General features: G+C 39.5%; 2 protein-coding genes across 8 annotated transcripts in view; one reads left to right on the forward strand and one right to left on the reverse strand.

The window, feature by feature from the left end:
- LOC131219002 (cyclin-dependent kinase C-1-like) overlaps positions 1-16697 on the forward strand; it is a 119242-nt gene that overhangs the window by 64155 nt on the left and 38390 nt on the right. For 5 of the 7 annotated variants that reach the window (XM_058213946.1, XM_058213948.1, XM_058213950.1 and 2 more), the window contains exons 1-2: positions 8810-8915; positions 10274-10398. The exons of the other annotated variants lie outside the window; for them this stretch is intronic. In XM_058213946.1, the coding sequence (XP_058069929.1) occupies positions 10286-10398 (113 nt within the window). In that variant the 5' untranslated portion in view covers positions 8810-8915; positions 10274-10285. Of the gene's footprint in view, positions 1-8809; positions 8916-10273; positions 10399-16697 lie in introns of those variants that run through there. 7 annotated transcript variants of the gene reach the window in all.
- Positions 2103-5891, reverse strand: LOC131219004 (rhodanese-like domain-containing protein 14, chloroplastic). Its single transcript, XM_058213955.1, has 6 exons — positions 5641-5891; positions 5509-5555; positions 4225-4317; positions 3486-3624; positions 3291-3393; positions 2103-2522 (listed from the first exon to the last, which is right to left on the reverse strand). The coding sequence occupies exons 1-6, from the start codon at positions 5813-5815 to the stop codon at positions 2408-2410; spliced, it is 672 nt and encodes a 223-aa protein (XP_058069938.1). The 5' UTR covers positions 5816-5891; the 3' UTR covers positions 2103-2407.

The following is a 16697-nucleotide window of genomic DNA, read 5'->3' on the forward strand; positions in this document are numbered from 1 at the left end:
GATGTGTGTCGAACGTCAACACCTTGCATTTGATGGGTCCCCCTTAGGTTATGGGATATCCCAAAAATCAGCCATATCTGGAACTTAGGTGCGCCATACCATCTATAACCTTGTGAAGACATGGCTAAAACATATACAAGTACTTGGTGGGGCTTGCATGAGTTTTGTATGCAGCTGAAACTTGGTCTGACCCCTCATCCAAGTGGGACACACACAATGGATGGTCTGGATTTATGAACCAAATCTCAGTGGGCCCAATAAATGATTATGAATGTTTTAATGGGAGGGTAACCTCTCTCAATTGTTGTATGTGGTGTGGCCCACCCAAGTCTTGGATTGACTTGATTTTTAAGCCCAGTTCACCAGTGAATAGTGCACTTGGCCTCTTTTATATATATATATAGGGAAAAGGTTCTATGCGGTCCAGCTCATGGGAACTTCCCATGAGGTTGAGCTGTGTGGGCCCCACCGTGATGTGCGTCGAACATCAACCCCATCAGTCAGACGCACCATTCCATGGTGGGCCTAGGGCTCAAAAATCAACTTTTATATATATATATATATATATATATATATATATATATATATATATATATATATATATATATATATAGGGAAAAGGTTCTATGCGGTCCAACTCATGGGAACTTCCCATGAGGTCGAGCTGTGTAGGCCCCACCGTGATGTGTGTCGAACATCAACCCCATCAGTCAAATGCACCATTCCATGGTAGGCCTAGGGCTTAAAAATCAAGTCAATCCATGACATGTGTGGGCCACACCACATACAAAAGTTGAGAGGGGTTATCCTCCATTAAAACATTCATAATCATTTGTTGGGCCCACCGAGATGTGGTTCACAAATCCAGCCCATCCATTATGTGTGTCCCACTTGGATGAGAGGTCAGACCAAGTATCAAACGCATCCAAATTTCAGGTGGGCTCCACCAAGTGCATTTATATGTTTTATGCATGTTTTCACATGATTTTAGATGGTATGGCCCACCTGAGTTCCGTATATGGTTGATTTTTGGGATATCCCATAATTTAAAGGAGACCATCAAATGCACGGTGTTGATGTTCGACATACACGGTGTTGATGTTCGACATACATCATGGTGGGGTCCACACAGCTTGACCTCATGGGAAGTTCCCATGAGGTCGAGCTGTGTGGGTGGCCCACCGTGTGATGCGTATCAAATATCTATCCCATCAGTCAACATCTAACATCTATCCCATCTGTAAGATGCACCATTCCATGGTGGGCCTCGGGCTGAAAAATCAAGTCAATCCATGACTTGTGTGGGCCACACCATGGATGGGTCCCACTTGGATAATGGGTCATACTAAGTTTCAGATGCATCCAAATTTCAGGTGGGCCCCACCAAGTGCATTTATATGTTTTACGCATGTTTTCACATGATTTTAGATGGTATGGCCCACTTGAGTTCCGTATATGGCTGATTTTTGGGATATCCCATAATTTAAAGGGGACCCATCAAATGCACGGTGTTGAGGTTTGACACACATCATGTTGGGGGCCACACAGCTCGTGTGGCACCCACTGTGATGTGTGTCGAACCTCATGCCTTGAATGCCATCATCATCATTATGATCTGAAAGCGGACTGCATGGAGATGCCTTGAATGCCATCATCATCATTTATTGTCATCTCAAGAGTAGTTGTAATAGGAGATTAAATGGTGGAGAGTACATTGACATGTTTCACAAGGCGTTGACATTAACTGGTGAAACAAGCATCACAAAATCATCAACCACAAATAGTCGGTATAAGGCCTTAATAATGATGATGACTACGACAAGGACAATCATGTTAATCTTCTTCAAGCAATTTCAGGTTGGATTTTAAAAGGTAAATTGGCAAAAGTTCTACAATCGGCTGCCCTCTAGACAGAGGTCTTTAAAACTAAGCAATGACAGAGGCTATCATTGACAACACTCACAGATGGGGTGGTTTACCACTAACATCAGTCCTTGATCTTTGTCAGGAGGTCCAAGCTAGTCAAGAGATGAGGTTCATGGAGTCTCATGAAGTCCCCTTCCCCAGCAATGTGGCAGTCGAATGCATTTTCAAGAACGGAGTATGGAAGATTTGGAGCAAGCAGTAAAACTGAAAACATCAATCTACAGAAGATATAATCATCCATGTATTAGAAGCTAAATTCAAAACTCTTTTCACTATGCTTGCTCTGGCAAGACTTTTACAACCCATTAATAGTAGTTTCTAATTCTAATGGTTTACAACATACTCAACATGTTGAAGTGCACATCAAAATCAGTTCCACTGTAAGAGATTTCTGTACAGTAGGAGGAAATCAAGGATCATCTTCATTCAGGCAGAACACTACAATCTCTCTCCAGATGAAAAGAAATCAAATTTGCAATAATTACTCTTCTGAAACTGCTGGTAATCCATCCTTAAACCACATGTAAAGCCCACCATCCAAGTGAAACATGTTTTCGTACCCATTGAGAACTAGCAAGTAGGCAGCTATCAGAGACCTGCACAAAGGAATCTAAAGAACTCAATTCACTTATGTACTCCTTTTATTTTTTGATGCAATTTACCAAATTCAGTCATAAAAATGTTAGTAGGAAAATGATTTCCATTACCATTCACTGTGATACATGTTAAAACCATAATATTTAAAGACGAAAAAAAAGATGTGCAAAATAACTAGTTTTCACAAGATTCAAAAATGCCGAATGTTTTTATTTTATTTTTTATTTTTAATGTCATATGAATTGACAGGTCTACTGTTATGGTTTAAAAAAAAAAAAACATAGAGAAAACTAGACTGGCAGATTTTTCAGTTTTATTTTGGATAAACTCTGGACTGTTTTTACTTGGTCTTCATTTGGATGAACTATTCATAATTACATTAATTAGTTCAATTAAGTGGAATGATTGAGTTGTCGAAACAGGATTCATGTAGCTGGCCCCAATTAGTTGAGATGAGGCTTGGATGATGACAATGATTTGGAGTGACCGAATTGTAATTACCTGTATTCATTTTGAGATTTGCGAGACAAGCAACTAAACTGCAATTGCATTAACTTGAAGCTGGACTTGAAAGGAATGTAACTGCAATTTAAGGGTTACTTGCTTATATGATTTCGGAGGAATTTGGTAATTTCTGATCAGTTGAATTAGTCATTTCGGTTCAATTAAATAGTGCAACCAAACACAACCTTAGCTTCAACGTGAATTCAATTTTTCAAGAAGCTTTAATAAACACTATATAGCGATAAGTGCAACAATGAAACTACCTTGACTGCTGTCCTTCTGGAAGATTCTGCGAAGGTCTCATTGTTCCTCCTGATGAGCATGCAACTATTATTTTTGAGTTTTTGTCTAATTTTGACTCCACAACTGTCAGCAGGTAGCGACATTTACTAGAACTGGAAATGAGGTTAAACCGAACCCCGAAATCATATTAATAAAAAGGGGTATAAGTTTCATACTTTGTATGAACTCAGGATTTTCTTCTGTGCCAGAGAATATGCCGAAGAAGGCAAATGCAGCACGTCTAGCAATATCCCATGCTGTCCACTCCTTTATAAGTCTATAAATTTGCACATTAATAGCACCCGGTGGATGAGCCTGCACAACAAAACATCAGATGTCTGGAAAGTGTGGTATCAAAGGAAACAAGGGTTTCTTGATACCCTAATCATTTAGATATCAACCACTAAAATAAACAATCTTCATCATAAAAGTCAAGTTCAATCCAGTGTATAAAATGATTACTAGTTATTAAAAGTATATGAAAATGGAAGACACCAATAAAGTAGTTAATCAAAATATCAAAAGCATGAACTGATTGCTTTGCAAAGCCATGGAAGCTAGAAGTTGCTAAGCTATATTTTGCTCAAAGAAGCCTCCTCTCTGACTGACATAGCTTTGGAAGGAAATAAAATTCAGAAGGAAAGACTGTAATGAGTATCCATCTGCTATGAGAACTGGAGTGAGTGGTCAGCTCTCAAACAAGAAAGAGATCAGAAACACCCTCCTCTTCTGTGCTGATGATGCCCTTTTGTGTTTTGATGTTTCCAGCGAATGACTGTTTGTTAATTACAAGTCCACCATTGGACAACAACGATACATACCTAATACTTGTTGCTACTGATAATTTCAATTACCATACATCAAAATAGTAGAAAGGAAAATTTGTACTTGTTAGATAATTCAGTGAACCCCAACCTCTTTGAACTCTGCCTCTGGGCGCACATCAAGAATCACAAAGTTGTTTTCCTTTTGAAGGCGCAAAGCTTCCTTCACATCAACACTCCGTACCTGCAAATAAAATGTTACTGCATTGCTAGAAGAACGCAACATCGTATAACCATCAGATGGCAAACAATACTGAAATCAGCTTAAATCTATTCTAGCCCAAGCCATTTGGGGGAGTGTTTGGATAAATATCTTTTCTATAATGTCATTGCATTGTACATAGATTACACTTTCTTCTACAGAAGCTTCTTTTGTTGTCCTAGTAAATTGACTGAAATATTTTACTAGAATCGATGATCTCTTCAATACAATGTTTTAAAGTCCAGATCGGAACTGGCCACCAAAACAGTCACGGTCACGCTAAAAACTGGTCAGTTTGGGATAATCATTTTCTAAAACAAAAACAACAAAACCACAACCACCAAAGCTTGAACCCATGATAATAATCTAACCACAAGTCTTAACAGCAGATTAACTGTTAATTCTCTCTGTTTTTCGTTGTTTTGAACAATGCAGAATTTAAGGCCAAAATCGGCAAGTGGGTCCTACTGCTACGACATTGAACCACCCACCAAAGTTAGGAGGTCCTAATCTGGGTTTCAGAACATTACTTAAATGAGCTAATAACTAGAGTGGCAGGTTTGAATCTTTCACTTTTTTTTTTTCTTTCCATATTTCAGATAGAACTTCATTGTCAATGGATTAGACTAGGGTGCAAGCAAGCTTGGTGACCCACCTGCACTTTGCACAGGCACACATGTAACAGACATCTGAGCCATGCAAAAAAAGTCAGGCTGGTCCACCCATCAGATTGGCCAATGTGCAACATGGATCGTTGGCAAATTGTCAGAAACCACCATTATCTCTAAGGGTGGTCAGCCTGATGAGTGGACCGGCACGATCTTTTCGACAGGTCATCCGCATGGTGGGGCCCAACTTATGCATGGCTCAAATGTCCAGCTCCTGCATCCCACAGGTACAGGCTCATGTGGGCCTACCACAAAATCTTTTTTATTTTGGAAGGCAAAAAAAAAAAAAAATAATAATAATAATAATAATCTAATGTTTTGAATGATTACCCTACTCAAAATAAAATCAAGTAAAAAAACAAAAAATCAATTAAAAATAGAAAATTAGAAAAATAACGTTTTCATCTAAAAAACAAGTAGCCGAGTTCGATTATCGAAATTCAAAAAAGAAAAAATTGAGAAAAATCCCAATCGTTTTATAAGAAAAAGGTGGAAAAGGATGTACCCTCTTCTTCAACAAAACCTCGTGCTTGGTCTTCCAGTCTTCTTCAGCTGCAACAGCAAAGCTTCAAATTTCAAAAACGCTGAAAGAAAGATAGATAAATAGATAGAGAGCAAAAGAAAGAAATCTACGAACCTAGCGTTTTCGCAGGTTTCGTAGTTGCACTTTTGATCTGCGGCGACGATGAACCGATCGAGCGAGATCGGCCACTCGAGAAGTGAAATCCAAGAGCTGTAGAACAAGGGAAATTAGGGTTAGGGTTTGAAGAGGAAAGGAAAGGAGAGAGGATTGAAGGCTTTAGAGCTAGCATTTTTCCTTTCCTTCTATTTCTTGGAAGAAAGAAACAGATATTTAGTGTATGAAGTAAGAGGAGATTTTTAGGGCCTGTTTGGATGCCTGTAACTTTTCTAAAATGTAACAAAGTTTCAGGTGACTTTGTTACGGTTGGTGTTTGGGGGAGGAAAGTCATAGGTAACTTTCTCTCAACCTGTGACTTTCTTACAGGAGAAAGAGGCGAAAATGATACAGGCACTTGAGTTGTTTTTCAAGTTACCTGTATCTTTGATACAAGTAACAGTTGAAAATTTTGAAATGAAAATTTTTGGAAAGAATCGTAGCTTCCCTCTCCAATGTCTCCCTCTCCCTCTCTCAGCCTCCGTTTCCCTCTCTCAGTCTCCTTCTTCCTCTCCCAGTCTCCTTCTCCCTCTCCGATCCAGCTTCAGCAGGGTTAGAAAACCCCTTTCTTTCTTTCCTTTTTTTTTTTTTTGGTTTTCCTTTCCTTTTCTTTCTTTCTTTCTTTTATTTTTTCCGTTGGGGTTGACAGAGGCAGTTTGGCTAGAGGCATGGGTAATGTCCAATGGTCTATGGGGTCCACCATCTTGTATTTTTTTTTTTTAAATCCATGCCGTCCATTCATTATTTTGGATCGTTTTAGGGCTTGATTCCAAAAATGAGGCATATCTAAATCTCAGGTGGACCACACCACACAAAATAGTAATGATTGAAAGTCGACCATTAAAAACTCCTTGGGCCACTGTAATGTTTGTTTCACTCCTTGGGCTGATGACTTAAAATGATTTAGAATAATGGATAGATGGTGTGGATAAAACAAATACATCATAGTGGGGCCCAAATTTGTTTTACATCATAGTGGGACCACACCACATGAAACAGTGGTGACATAATGTATAGAATTTATATCAATGCCAATCCATTGTTCATTTTGTATAAGTGGGGCTTGTTGGTCAGTGCAACTTGTCCCCAAGTAGGTCCCAAATCTGTTTTAACATATGGTTTTTTAAACACTCCCAATTTCTATTTGCATTGAGATTCCTGCACTTCCTCAGGTGTTTTGAAATTGAGTGCCCACTGCATTGTTAACATATCCAGTTTCAAACAGTCCCAAGTTCCATTTGCATCTGGATTTTTGCCTGTTGTCAAATGGTGAGAAATTGAGGGTACATCGAAGTGTTAAGATACCTGGTTTTAAACAGTCCCTTGATATTGGTCCATTTTAATAATGTCCCACTTTGAGATTTTAATTGCTACTGCGGAATTTGGTAGAAGCAGCTTCCTATGCTTGTGATTTCTCGTTAACTTATCCTTGCCAACAAGAGTCACTCCTGTGGGAAATTTTTGCCTGGATATCTTACTTCAAGTTTTTTTTTCCTACATTACAAGCATTTCGAAAACACGGGCCCACTTTTATAGCTCACCTGTTGATTTGTTTAGCCTAGGAATCAGTTGGATGAAAGAAGAGGTCACCCGTATGATCGGCTTTGAAGTGGGTAAGGGAGACTGTATTCGATTCTGGCAAGACATTTGGATAGGAGATATGCCGCCGAAGGATAAATTCCCTTCCATTTTCCGGGTGGCGAGTAAGAAGAATAATTTCATTGCTGATAATTGTTCCCTTCCAGTGGACAATGTTGTTTGGAATATTCCCTGCAGGAGGAACCTTGAGGATTGGGAATTCGATCACTTTGTGGAATTGCTGCAGTTCATCCAAAATGCGTCTCTAAATTAAGCCTGCAAGGACGACATCATCTGGAAAGCTGATAAGTCGTATGTTTTCACGGTCAGGTCTTTTTTCAAGATCCCCTCATCCAACAATGATACTAACCCCTCTCAACACCCCCACTTTATTTGGAAATACGTAGTCCCTCCAAAGCTTCAGGTTTTTGGTTGGCTGGCTGGGAACAATAGAATCCTTACCCTGGATAACCTTAGGAAAAAAGGAATAACTCTCCCGAATATCTATTTATGCTATATGTCCGCTGAAGAGTCGGTTAACCACTTGTTCATCCACTGTTCTTTCGCCTATTCAGCTTGGTCTGCCATTCTTACCTGTTTCAAGATCAGTTGGTGTTTCCCAAAGGATGCGGATATGCTCTTGAAAGCCTGGCATGGGGTCAGCATAGGGAAACTCAAATCCAGGATATGGCGGACGGGAATTTTGGCGGTGTGGTGGGCGCTTTGGATCGAAAGAAACTAGAGGTGTTTTCAGAATGAAGCGAAGCCCTCCCATCTAGTTTCCTCTTCTGCTAAATGTTTCATAGCTGAATGGGCGTCCCTTAGGGAAGGAAACAATGTAGATCTTTCTTTTCTTCTGTCTTAAGGGCCTGCCTACTCAGCAGCGCCCTTCTTTTGTGTTATTTTCCCCTTTCTTTCTTTTAATACAAGTCATCTTTCAAAAAAAAAAAAAAAACTATTCATTTACATGGGCTTAATAAAATGGAATAATTTCATCCAATCTTTTTTATGTGTTAGTCTGATTTTTCAACGATTCCCTATTTCAAGATCTACTTAGCGTGAATATGCAACTCATTATCTGTAATAAAGTTACAAGTTATCCAAACACAAAAAGTAAGTTACCTGTAAGTAAGTTACAACTTACATCCAAACAGGATTACCTGTAACTTTCTTTCACCTATAAGTAAGTTACATGTAACCTTCTTACAACTTAAAAAAGTTACAGGCACCTAAACGGGCCCTAATGGACGGTTGAGAAGAAGCATGCAGCAAAGGTCTACATTCAAATGACAAAGGACATAAGAATGGAGGCTAGGATATTTCCTTCTCAGAGATTTTTGGAGAACCTTCTATCCATTGTTTCTCTCATTAGATCAAAGGCCTGGGTTGGTGAAACTGGATCAAAGGCCTGGGTTGGTGAAACTGGGCCCCACTGTAATTAAAAAAAAAAAAAAAAAAAAAAAAAAAAAAAACTGAAAACTCGAGTATACTGCTCATATACTCGTGTCAAGGACCCTCGCTTATTTAAACCCTCCCGCCCATTTGCATAACCAAGAACTGTCATTTGAACTCTCTCTCTCTCTCTCTCTCTCTCTCTCTCTCTCTCTCTCTCTCTCTCTCGGCTGCGGTCAATCTGATCACCACTGTTCCTCCACCAGGTCAGTTTTTTTTTTATTATTATTATTTTATTTTAATTTTTTTTAATTTTTTTATTTAATACTTTGCCCCTCTTCTCATTGAATTCTTGATTTATTCAAAATTGCAACTGATTTTGATGTGGAATCCAAATCCCAGTATGCAATCTTGCCTTCCTTCATTTGAAATTTCAGTACCTCATTTTGTTGGCTTCAGATTCTTGATACGAAAGAAGCAAATGATATTAGGGTTTCTTTTTTCATTGTTGAGAGAGAATCCTTGTTTGAGCTCCCACAAAAAATTGACATGTGCAAGGTCAATGATTTTGACTGCTCATCTGGCGGAAATAACTGTGGAACAGCCATGGTCCCACTGATGAGTGATCTTGACGATCTGATGAGACATCTTTATGATTTTCGGATGGTGGTCCATCCATGGAAGGACCCACTTGATGAATGGTCTGTATCATGGACTGTTTTGCCACATGCCCAATTTGAGATATTGATTGTTCTCATATCTTTTGCTTTTTATTCTTGTTTATCCAGTCTTAGGATCATGTGTGGTTTCTTCTCTTGTATTTCATTGTATTATTGGAGAAAACATGTCATTGTTTGGGAGTTTTGAAATGCCGATCTCTATTACTTGCTCTCTAAAATGTTTGTTTTGTCAAGATAGATGAAAGAAACACACACACACACACACACATGCTGATTTGAGGGCTTATGTACTTCTTTTAATTGTAAGATTGAAAAATAGTTCAAATTGTATGTGCGTTATATTAGTATATCTTGCATGGATCTATAAAAAATGAAAGAAGAAGAAGAAAGAAAGAAAAAACAGACCTAAGGTTAGTAACAAAAGATCTTATGGGAAGCCAAATGCAAGATGAATTGTATTGGGATTGTTTGGGGTTTTTAGAAAGATAAGAACAAAAATCTAGAAATTCTGCAGTTTTCGCTACTCGAGCTTCCTGCCCTGAAATTCCAAACGCCCCCTTTCCAATTTTACAATAATTGCAAAAAAAAAAAAAAAAAAAAAAAAAACACAAAACAAAACAAAACAAAAAAACAAAAATTGATGCAAAATTAATTGTGATTTGGAATTCTCCCAAATGTTATCCAAGATTTTGTGAATTCACTGCTTCTTTTCTCTTCTCAAAAAGAAGCTGAAGATGACATTTAAGTTTCTGACCTCTCTCTCTCTCTCTCTCTCTCTCTCTCTCTCTCTCATTGAGGTTATAGTTTTGGTTTGTTTATGTTTTTATTTAGGCTTTTGTTCATTTGTTGGCTCAATTCCTTGCTTGTATGTTCCATACGAATTTTCTTTTCTGAGCTTAGGATTCTGTTTATTTTTATTAGTACTTTATCTCTTTTTCCTGCAGTAGGAAGAGTGAATGATGGATGCAGCAGACTTGGGGAAACACAATCTTGATGAGTGGCCTCCAAAGATATGTCGAAGCATCAACTGTTTTAAGATATTATATGAGATTGGGGAAGGAGCATATGGGTGTGTAGGAAAACAGACCCCTTTTATTAGATTCCTAACATTCATTGAAATTCAGTTAAATGGCTACTTTGCTGTGATTATTCTTTCCCTTTTATCATGTCATGGCCCTTTTCCTTTGGACTTCTAAGATTTATGGTCTATTGGTCATTCCAAACTGGAAACCTGATTATTAATTGCATTTATTTCTGTTCTTTTGAATTTATGAGATGTATGTTCTCTCAGATGTATATACTTCTGAGATGAATCATTGTTATAAACTGGTGAAATTAGCCTGTTGATTGCATTGCTCTGGTTTTGGAATTGTAATTTCTCATTGTGTCAATCCACTGTACTTACATTGCATCCCAGGATACTCTGTTCAGATACATATACAGGGATATGCATGGGGATTAGCTATAAAGGAATATACAAAAACCTCAAACTGCAACACTATAACATGGATGCCTTTCAAGTCTTATAACTATCAGAAATAATTACTTTTTTTTTTTCCTTTTTCCATGCAATTAAAGATACTTGCCAAAATCTTATATTTATGTCATTTTAGGAAACAAACAGAAAATCATACGTGAAATATTTTTGCTGTTGTCTCTTAAGTATTGAAGTTCGAACATCTATACTATAGATGTGACAGAGAACATTGGAAACAAAAACACAATATATGTTTAAATATTGTTGGCAAATGATTATATGCAAGCTCTACCAAGAAATTCATATTTGTCACGTTAGTTGCCTTTGAATTACTAAAAAAACTATCATTAGAGTTTTCCTAAGCCACATGCAGCCAAGATTTTGAATATCTCGTGATATTTTCATGAGAGAAATAATAAAACAATATTATCAATAGATTTTCAAAATATCGGCAACTTCCTATTTCTTCATGATTTTAAAACTATTTATTAATTTGTAAAAAAATATTTTTAATATTTTTATTTCAGCGATATTTCTTGATGTTATCCAGAGAATAACCTCTTATTTTGAAAATCTCCCAAGAAATTTCCGTTTAAGGAGAACTTACTGAGAATGAGATTTGTCACTATGGAGTGTAAAACCCTGCAAATCTTCATCACAGTGCATTTGCCAATGTAGCAACATGTGCAAGCTCTGAATAGTCCATCAAGTGGGCCACAATGTATAGATAAGCTAGCCCAAAATAAGGCTATCCACTCATCAGGTCTGCAACAGTAATTTAAAAGGCTGTATGAAACAAGTTTTCCTAGCCATCCACTTGTTTTATACACTGTGGACCCCCTGATAAGTAAACTGACTTATTCTAGCTTAGAGATTTGAAGAGGGTAGCACAACTGGAGGACTACTCTGATATTTTACATGTGTGTGACATTTGCATGTGCAATGGGGGAGCAGATTAGGTGAGACCCCGGATCCATCAAGGTGGGTGGGACCCCTGACTATGGGACTCACAGTGATGTATGTGCCTTAAATCCACACCGTCCAACCATTGTGACAGCTCGTTTTAGGGCATGATCCCAAAAATAAAGATGACCCAAATCTTAGGTGGACCACACTACAGGAAACAGTTAGTGGTTGAATCCTCACCATTAAAAACTTCATGGATTCCACCTGAATGTTTATTTTCCATCCAACCGGTTGATAAGATCAAAAACACCTAGATGAAGAGACCACACAAATATTATATCGATGCAAAGCTTTTGTGGCCCACTAGTTCTTAATGGTCAATCACCACTGTTTCCTGTACTATGGTCCATCTGGGATTTGGATCTGCTTCATTTCTTGGATCATACCCTCAAATGATCTTTCAATACAGATGGACGGCGTGGATGTAGTCAAATACATCACAGTGTACCCCACAGTCAGGGGTCCCTGTTGCGTAGCACGCCAACAATGCAGTGAACCGAGATCCAATCTCCGGTCTCACCCACAAACGATAAACAGAAAGAAATATAAACTAGAAAAAGAATCAAAGCATTCCAAATAAACCACAAGACAAGATAGACGTGGAAAAACCCCAACAAGGGTAAAAAACCACGGATGCAAACTTTCACTATGAAGAAAAACGAAGATTACAAGGCAATATACTAACCTCTCCCTTAGAAGTACAGTGAAAACCCTTTGCCCACACATTAGAATTATTTCCCATACCCTAGAAAAGCCCTAGGGACCCTTATTTATAGTTTAGGCAACTTTCCTTTCGCACCCTTGCAAAAACCGACTCCAAAATCCGCAGTCTGCATCAAATCCGGAAATGAATCTCCGTAACCTCGACTGGTCGAGCGGACCCCTCGATCGATCGAGCATAGGCTACGACCGGTTGAGCACCTCGGAATCCAAAAACTGATGCTCGCTGGACTTTGAGTCGAGTCAGTCCACGATCGGTCGAGTGAGCCACTTAACCGATCGAGCGGCTCCCAGATGTGGTTCACATCTCAACAATCTCCCACTTGGAGACATATTGCCATAAACCTTCGTCTTCTATATCCGGAGTGCACCACCTCCCCGTCTTCAAGCCTGAAGACTAATCAAAACTACATAGAGCTTCAACTTCTCCCGTGTGATCGCCTTGGTCAGCATATCCGCAGGATTCTCACTTGTATGAATCTTCTCCAGAGCAATCGATCCATCTTCCAATAATGAACGTATGAAGTGATATCTAATGGCAATATGCTTGGTCCTTGAATGAAAGGCTAAATTCTTAGCCAAGTGTATTGCACTCTTACTGTCACTGTACAACTTGCAATCTGCTTGCTTCTTACCCAATTCTTCCATGAAACCTTGCATCCACACCATCTCCTTGCACGCTTCTGTAGTCACAACATATTCTGCTTCCGTCGTACTGATAGATACTATCTTCTGTAATTGAGAGACCCAACTGACTGCAGCACTACCCAGAGTAAAGACATAACCTGTAATTCTTCTTTTGCTGTCGATATCTCTTGCCAAATTTGAATCTACGCAGCCTTGTAGCTTGATTTTCGATCCACCATAGCACAACCCTATATCCACAGTACTTACTAGGTATCTGAGGATCCACTTCATAGCTTCCCAATGTTTCTTCCCAGGGTTGTTCATGAACCTGCTAACAACTCCCACTGCTTGAGCAAATTCTGGCCTCGTGCTCACCATAGCATACATGTGACTCTCAATAGCTGACGTGTATGGGACTTTAGCCATGTAGTCCCGTTCCGCTTGCGTCTTTGCACCTTGCTCCTTAGAAAGCTTGAAGTGGTTGGCTAATGAAGTGCTAACCGGCTTAGCACCTCTCATATTGAATCGATCAAGTACCTTGGCTATGTACTCTGCCTGTGACAAAACCAGTTTATTGTTTTCCCTGTCACGCTTTATCTTCATGCCTAGGATTTATTTTGCAGCTCCTAAATCCTTCATGGCAAATTCTCTAAACAGTTGTCTTTTGAGATTTGAGATGTCCTTCATGCTTGAACCAGCCACAAGCATATCATCAATGTATGGAAGAAGGATGATGTACGGCGTATCAAACTTCTTCAAATAACAATAGTGGTCTGCATGACATCTCCTAAAACCGTTTCCCGACATGAAACTGTCGAACTTCTTGTACCACTGCCTCGGGGCCTCCTTTAGGCCATATAGACTCTTCTTCAGTTTGCACACCTTGTTCTCCTTTCCTAGTGCCACGTATCCTGTCAGCTGATGCATATATATATCTCTTCTTCAAGGTCCCCATGAAGAAAGGCTGTTTTAACATCTAGCTGCTCTAGATGCAAGTCCTTTGTAGCCACTATACTCAAGACCATACGAATCGTAAACATTTTCACCACAAGTGAAAATATTTCAGTGAAATCGATACCTGCCTTTTGTTGAAACCCTTTCACAACCAATCTGGCCTTGTACCGTTTCGAACTATCGTGCTCCTTCAGTCTGTAAACCCACTTGTTATGAAGAGCTTTCTTACCCTTGGGTAGAGTGACTAGCTCCCATGTACGATTAGACTCAAGAGAGTCCATCTCATCATCCATGGCCTGCTCCCACTTAACCCGTGTATTCGACTGTAATGCCTCTTCAAAACACTCTGGTCCACCATTATTTGCCAGCAGTAGATAATGTAAGGAGGGTGAGTATCGGACTGTGGGTCTCCTCTCCCGAGTAGACCTCCTCACAACCGGTGTATGTGGCTCTGCCTTATAATGCTCCTGTGCATGATCATCCTGTGGCGTTGTAACACTCGTGTCCGGTAACTCTTCTAACTTTACGAAATCTTTCTCCTCAGCCTTATTTTCTTGCACACTGTCTTTATGCATCACTTTTTCATTGAAGACTACATCCTTGCTTCTAATGATTTTCCTGTTTTCTGCATCTTAAAACCTGTAGCCAAAATCATGCGGCCCATATGTAACACCTCGTACTTTTCAGTACTCGAGCGTCACCATTAAGAACCGGGAAGGTGAATAGAAGTGGCCTGTGACCACAGATGAAGCCATCCACCCATGGAACGAGTTATAATTAATTTGATCCTTGTTCTCAATAATAAAAAAATAAAAAATAAAAAATAAAAAATTTGGTCTTAAAAAGAAGGTAATAAAAATAATAGTAGTGATAATAATAATAATAATAATATTATTATTATTAATAACAAAAGTAATAATAATAATAATGAATCATAGTTTTACGATATAATTGAATTATAAATATTAACGTAGTATTAAATATATATATTTTAATATGTGCATGAAAACTATTAGATATTTAAATAGAATGATATATTACTTAACAAGTGGATTTTAAACACAATATTATACAATTTCCAATTCATACATATATGTATAGTATAATATTGTATATTATAAATTATATATTAATGAATACGTGACCAATAGCATGTATATAGTAGTATGTTAATATTAAAAAGTTATATTTATATATGTGCATGAGATTTTAATTATTTTAATTATAAGTAATATACAAAGTGATGAAATCTATATAAAATATTAGTGTTGGTTGGAAATAAATGATGAAAGCCTTACAGATGGCCCTTTAGGAGTTTTTAACCGTTGCCGTTCAATCTTAGGATGATCCGAGCGTTGGATCAACGGAAAGCCATCGTTGGAGCTAAGAATTAGCTCGTATGGCCCACCTGGACCTTGGATCTACCCCATCTTTGGTCAGAGGCTAATACAAGGCCCACCAAGGGGAACGGATGGTGTGGATCAGGCAAAAGAGTCGAGTGGACCCCACCTTTAGATCGTGGGTGTGCACAACAGGGTGCGCACCCGCTGTACACTGAGTTAAGGGAGCTCGGTCAGACGCCTCTGACCGTGTCTCTCTCGAAATAGAGAGATTTCTCTCTCCTCGGATTGACAGCGGACGCACAGGCGTCCCCAATTTATGATCACGGCCCACCATCTGGTCCCCACCTTGATGATCCAAACCGTCCATCTGACGGAGGACACACATGCAACCAAAACCCACAAGTTTCACGTGATTCGGCATGTGTACGTACGCACGATTTTGGGTGCAAACGAGTCCCAAAAACACAAACAACTCCAAAAATGGAAACCTGCTGCACGCCAGCTAACACGATCCGCGTGAGCTGCTTCTCCCCATCCTGACCGCCCATCCAAGAGTGATCCTAGCCCTTCAAGCTAGGTTTCCTCTTCATAAAGAGAATGAGAGAGAGAGGGTTGTTTTCTTCATTCCTTTGAACCCACCAGAGAACGGCGTTGGAGCTCCACGTTAACTATCCTCCAAGCCCCATGTGGTCCATACGGGCCTTCTGCAAGAGGTAGATTGAAGAAAATCGTCCGGGCAAGATTCCGCCATTGATGACCATGTCGTCTTCACCGAACTGCTGGCTCGCTTGGACTCGGTTAAACTAAGTCCTGAGCTTGTTAGACACGTCGGAGAGGAAGAAAAAGAAGAAAGAAGAAAGAAATGAGGAAGAAGAAGGACAAGGGAGAGGATTCGGGTGGTGGTGCGGCACCACATTAGGCCGAGTCGCGAACGCGACTCAGGCTGAGTTCGGTCCGAGCTAAGCCGGGTTTGCGTCCACGGTTGGACGTTTCCAGTAGTAAGTTAGAAGGAAAAGAAGGAAGGAAAAGGCAGCAGGGAAGAAGAGAGGAAATGAGGGAGAGTTGTGCCGGGTTGGGCTCAAACCGAGCCGAGTCACAGTGCAGAGTCGGGGGAGTCAGGTTGGTGTCCATCTGGGCTGGGCGTGGGTTGGTCCAGTTCAGGCTTTTAGGAAGTCTAGGGAGAGTAGAAGAGAAGGAAAGAAAGGGGAGGAGAAGAAGAAAAGTGAGGGAAGAGAGGGAGAGTTTAGGCCTGAGTATGGGCTGACTCGTTGTCGAGTTAGC

The sequence above is a fragment of the Magnolia sinica genome, chromosome 11, assembly GCF_029962835.1.
Source record: "Magnolia sinica isolate HGM2019 chromosome 11, MsV1, whole genome shotgun sequence".
In the NCBI taxonomy this organism is placed as follows: domain Eukaryota; kingdom Viridiplantae; phylum Streptophyta; class Magnoliopsida; order Magnoliales; family Magnoliaceae; genus Magnolia; species Magnolia sinica.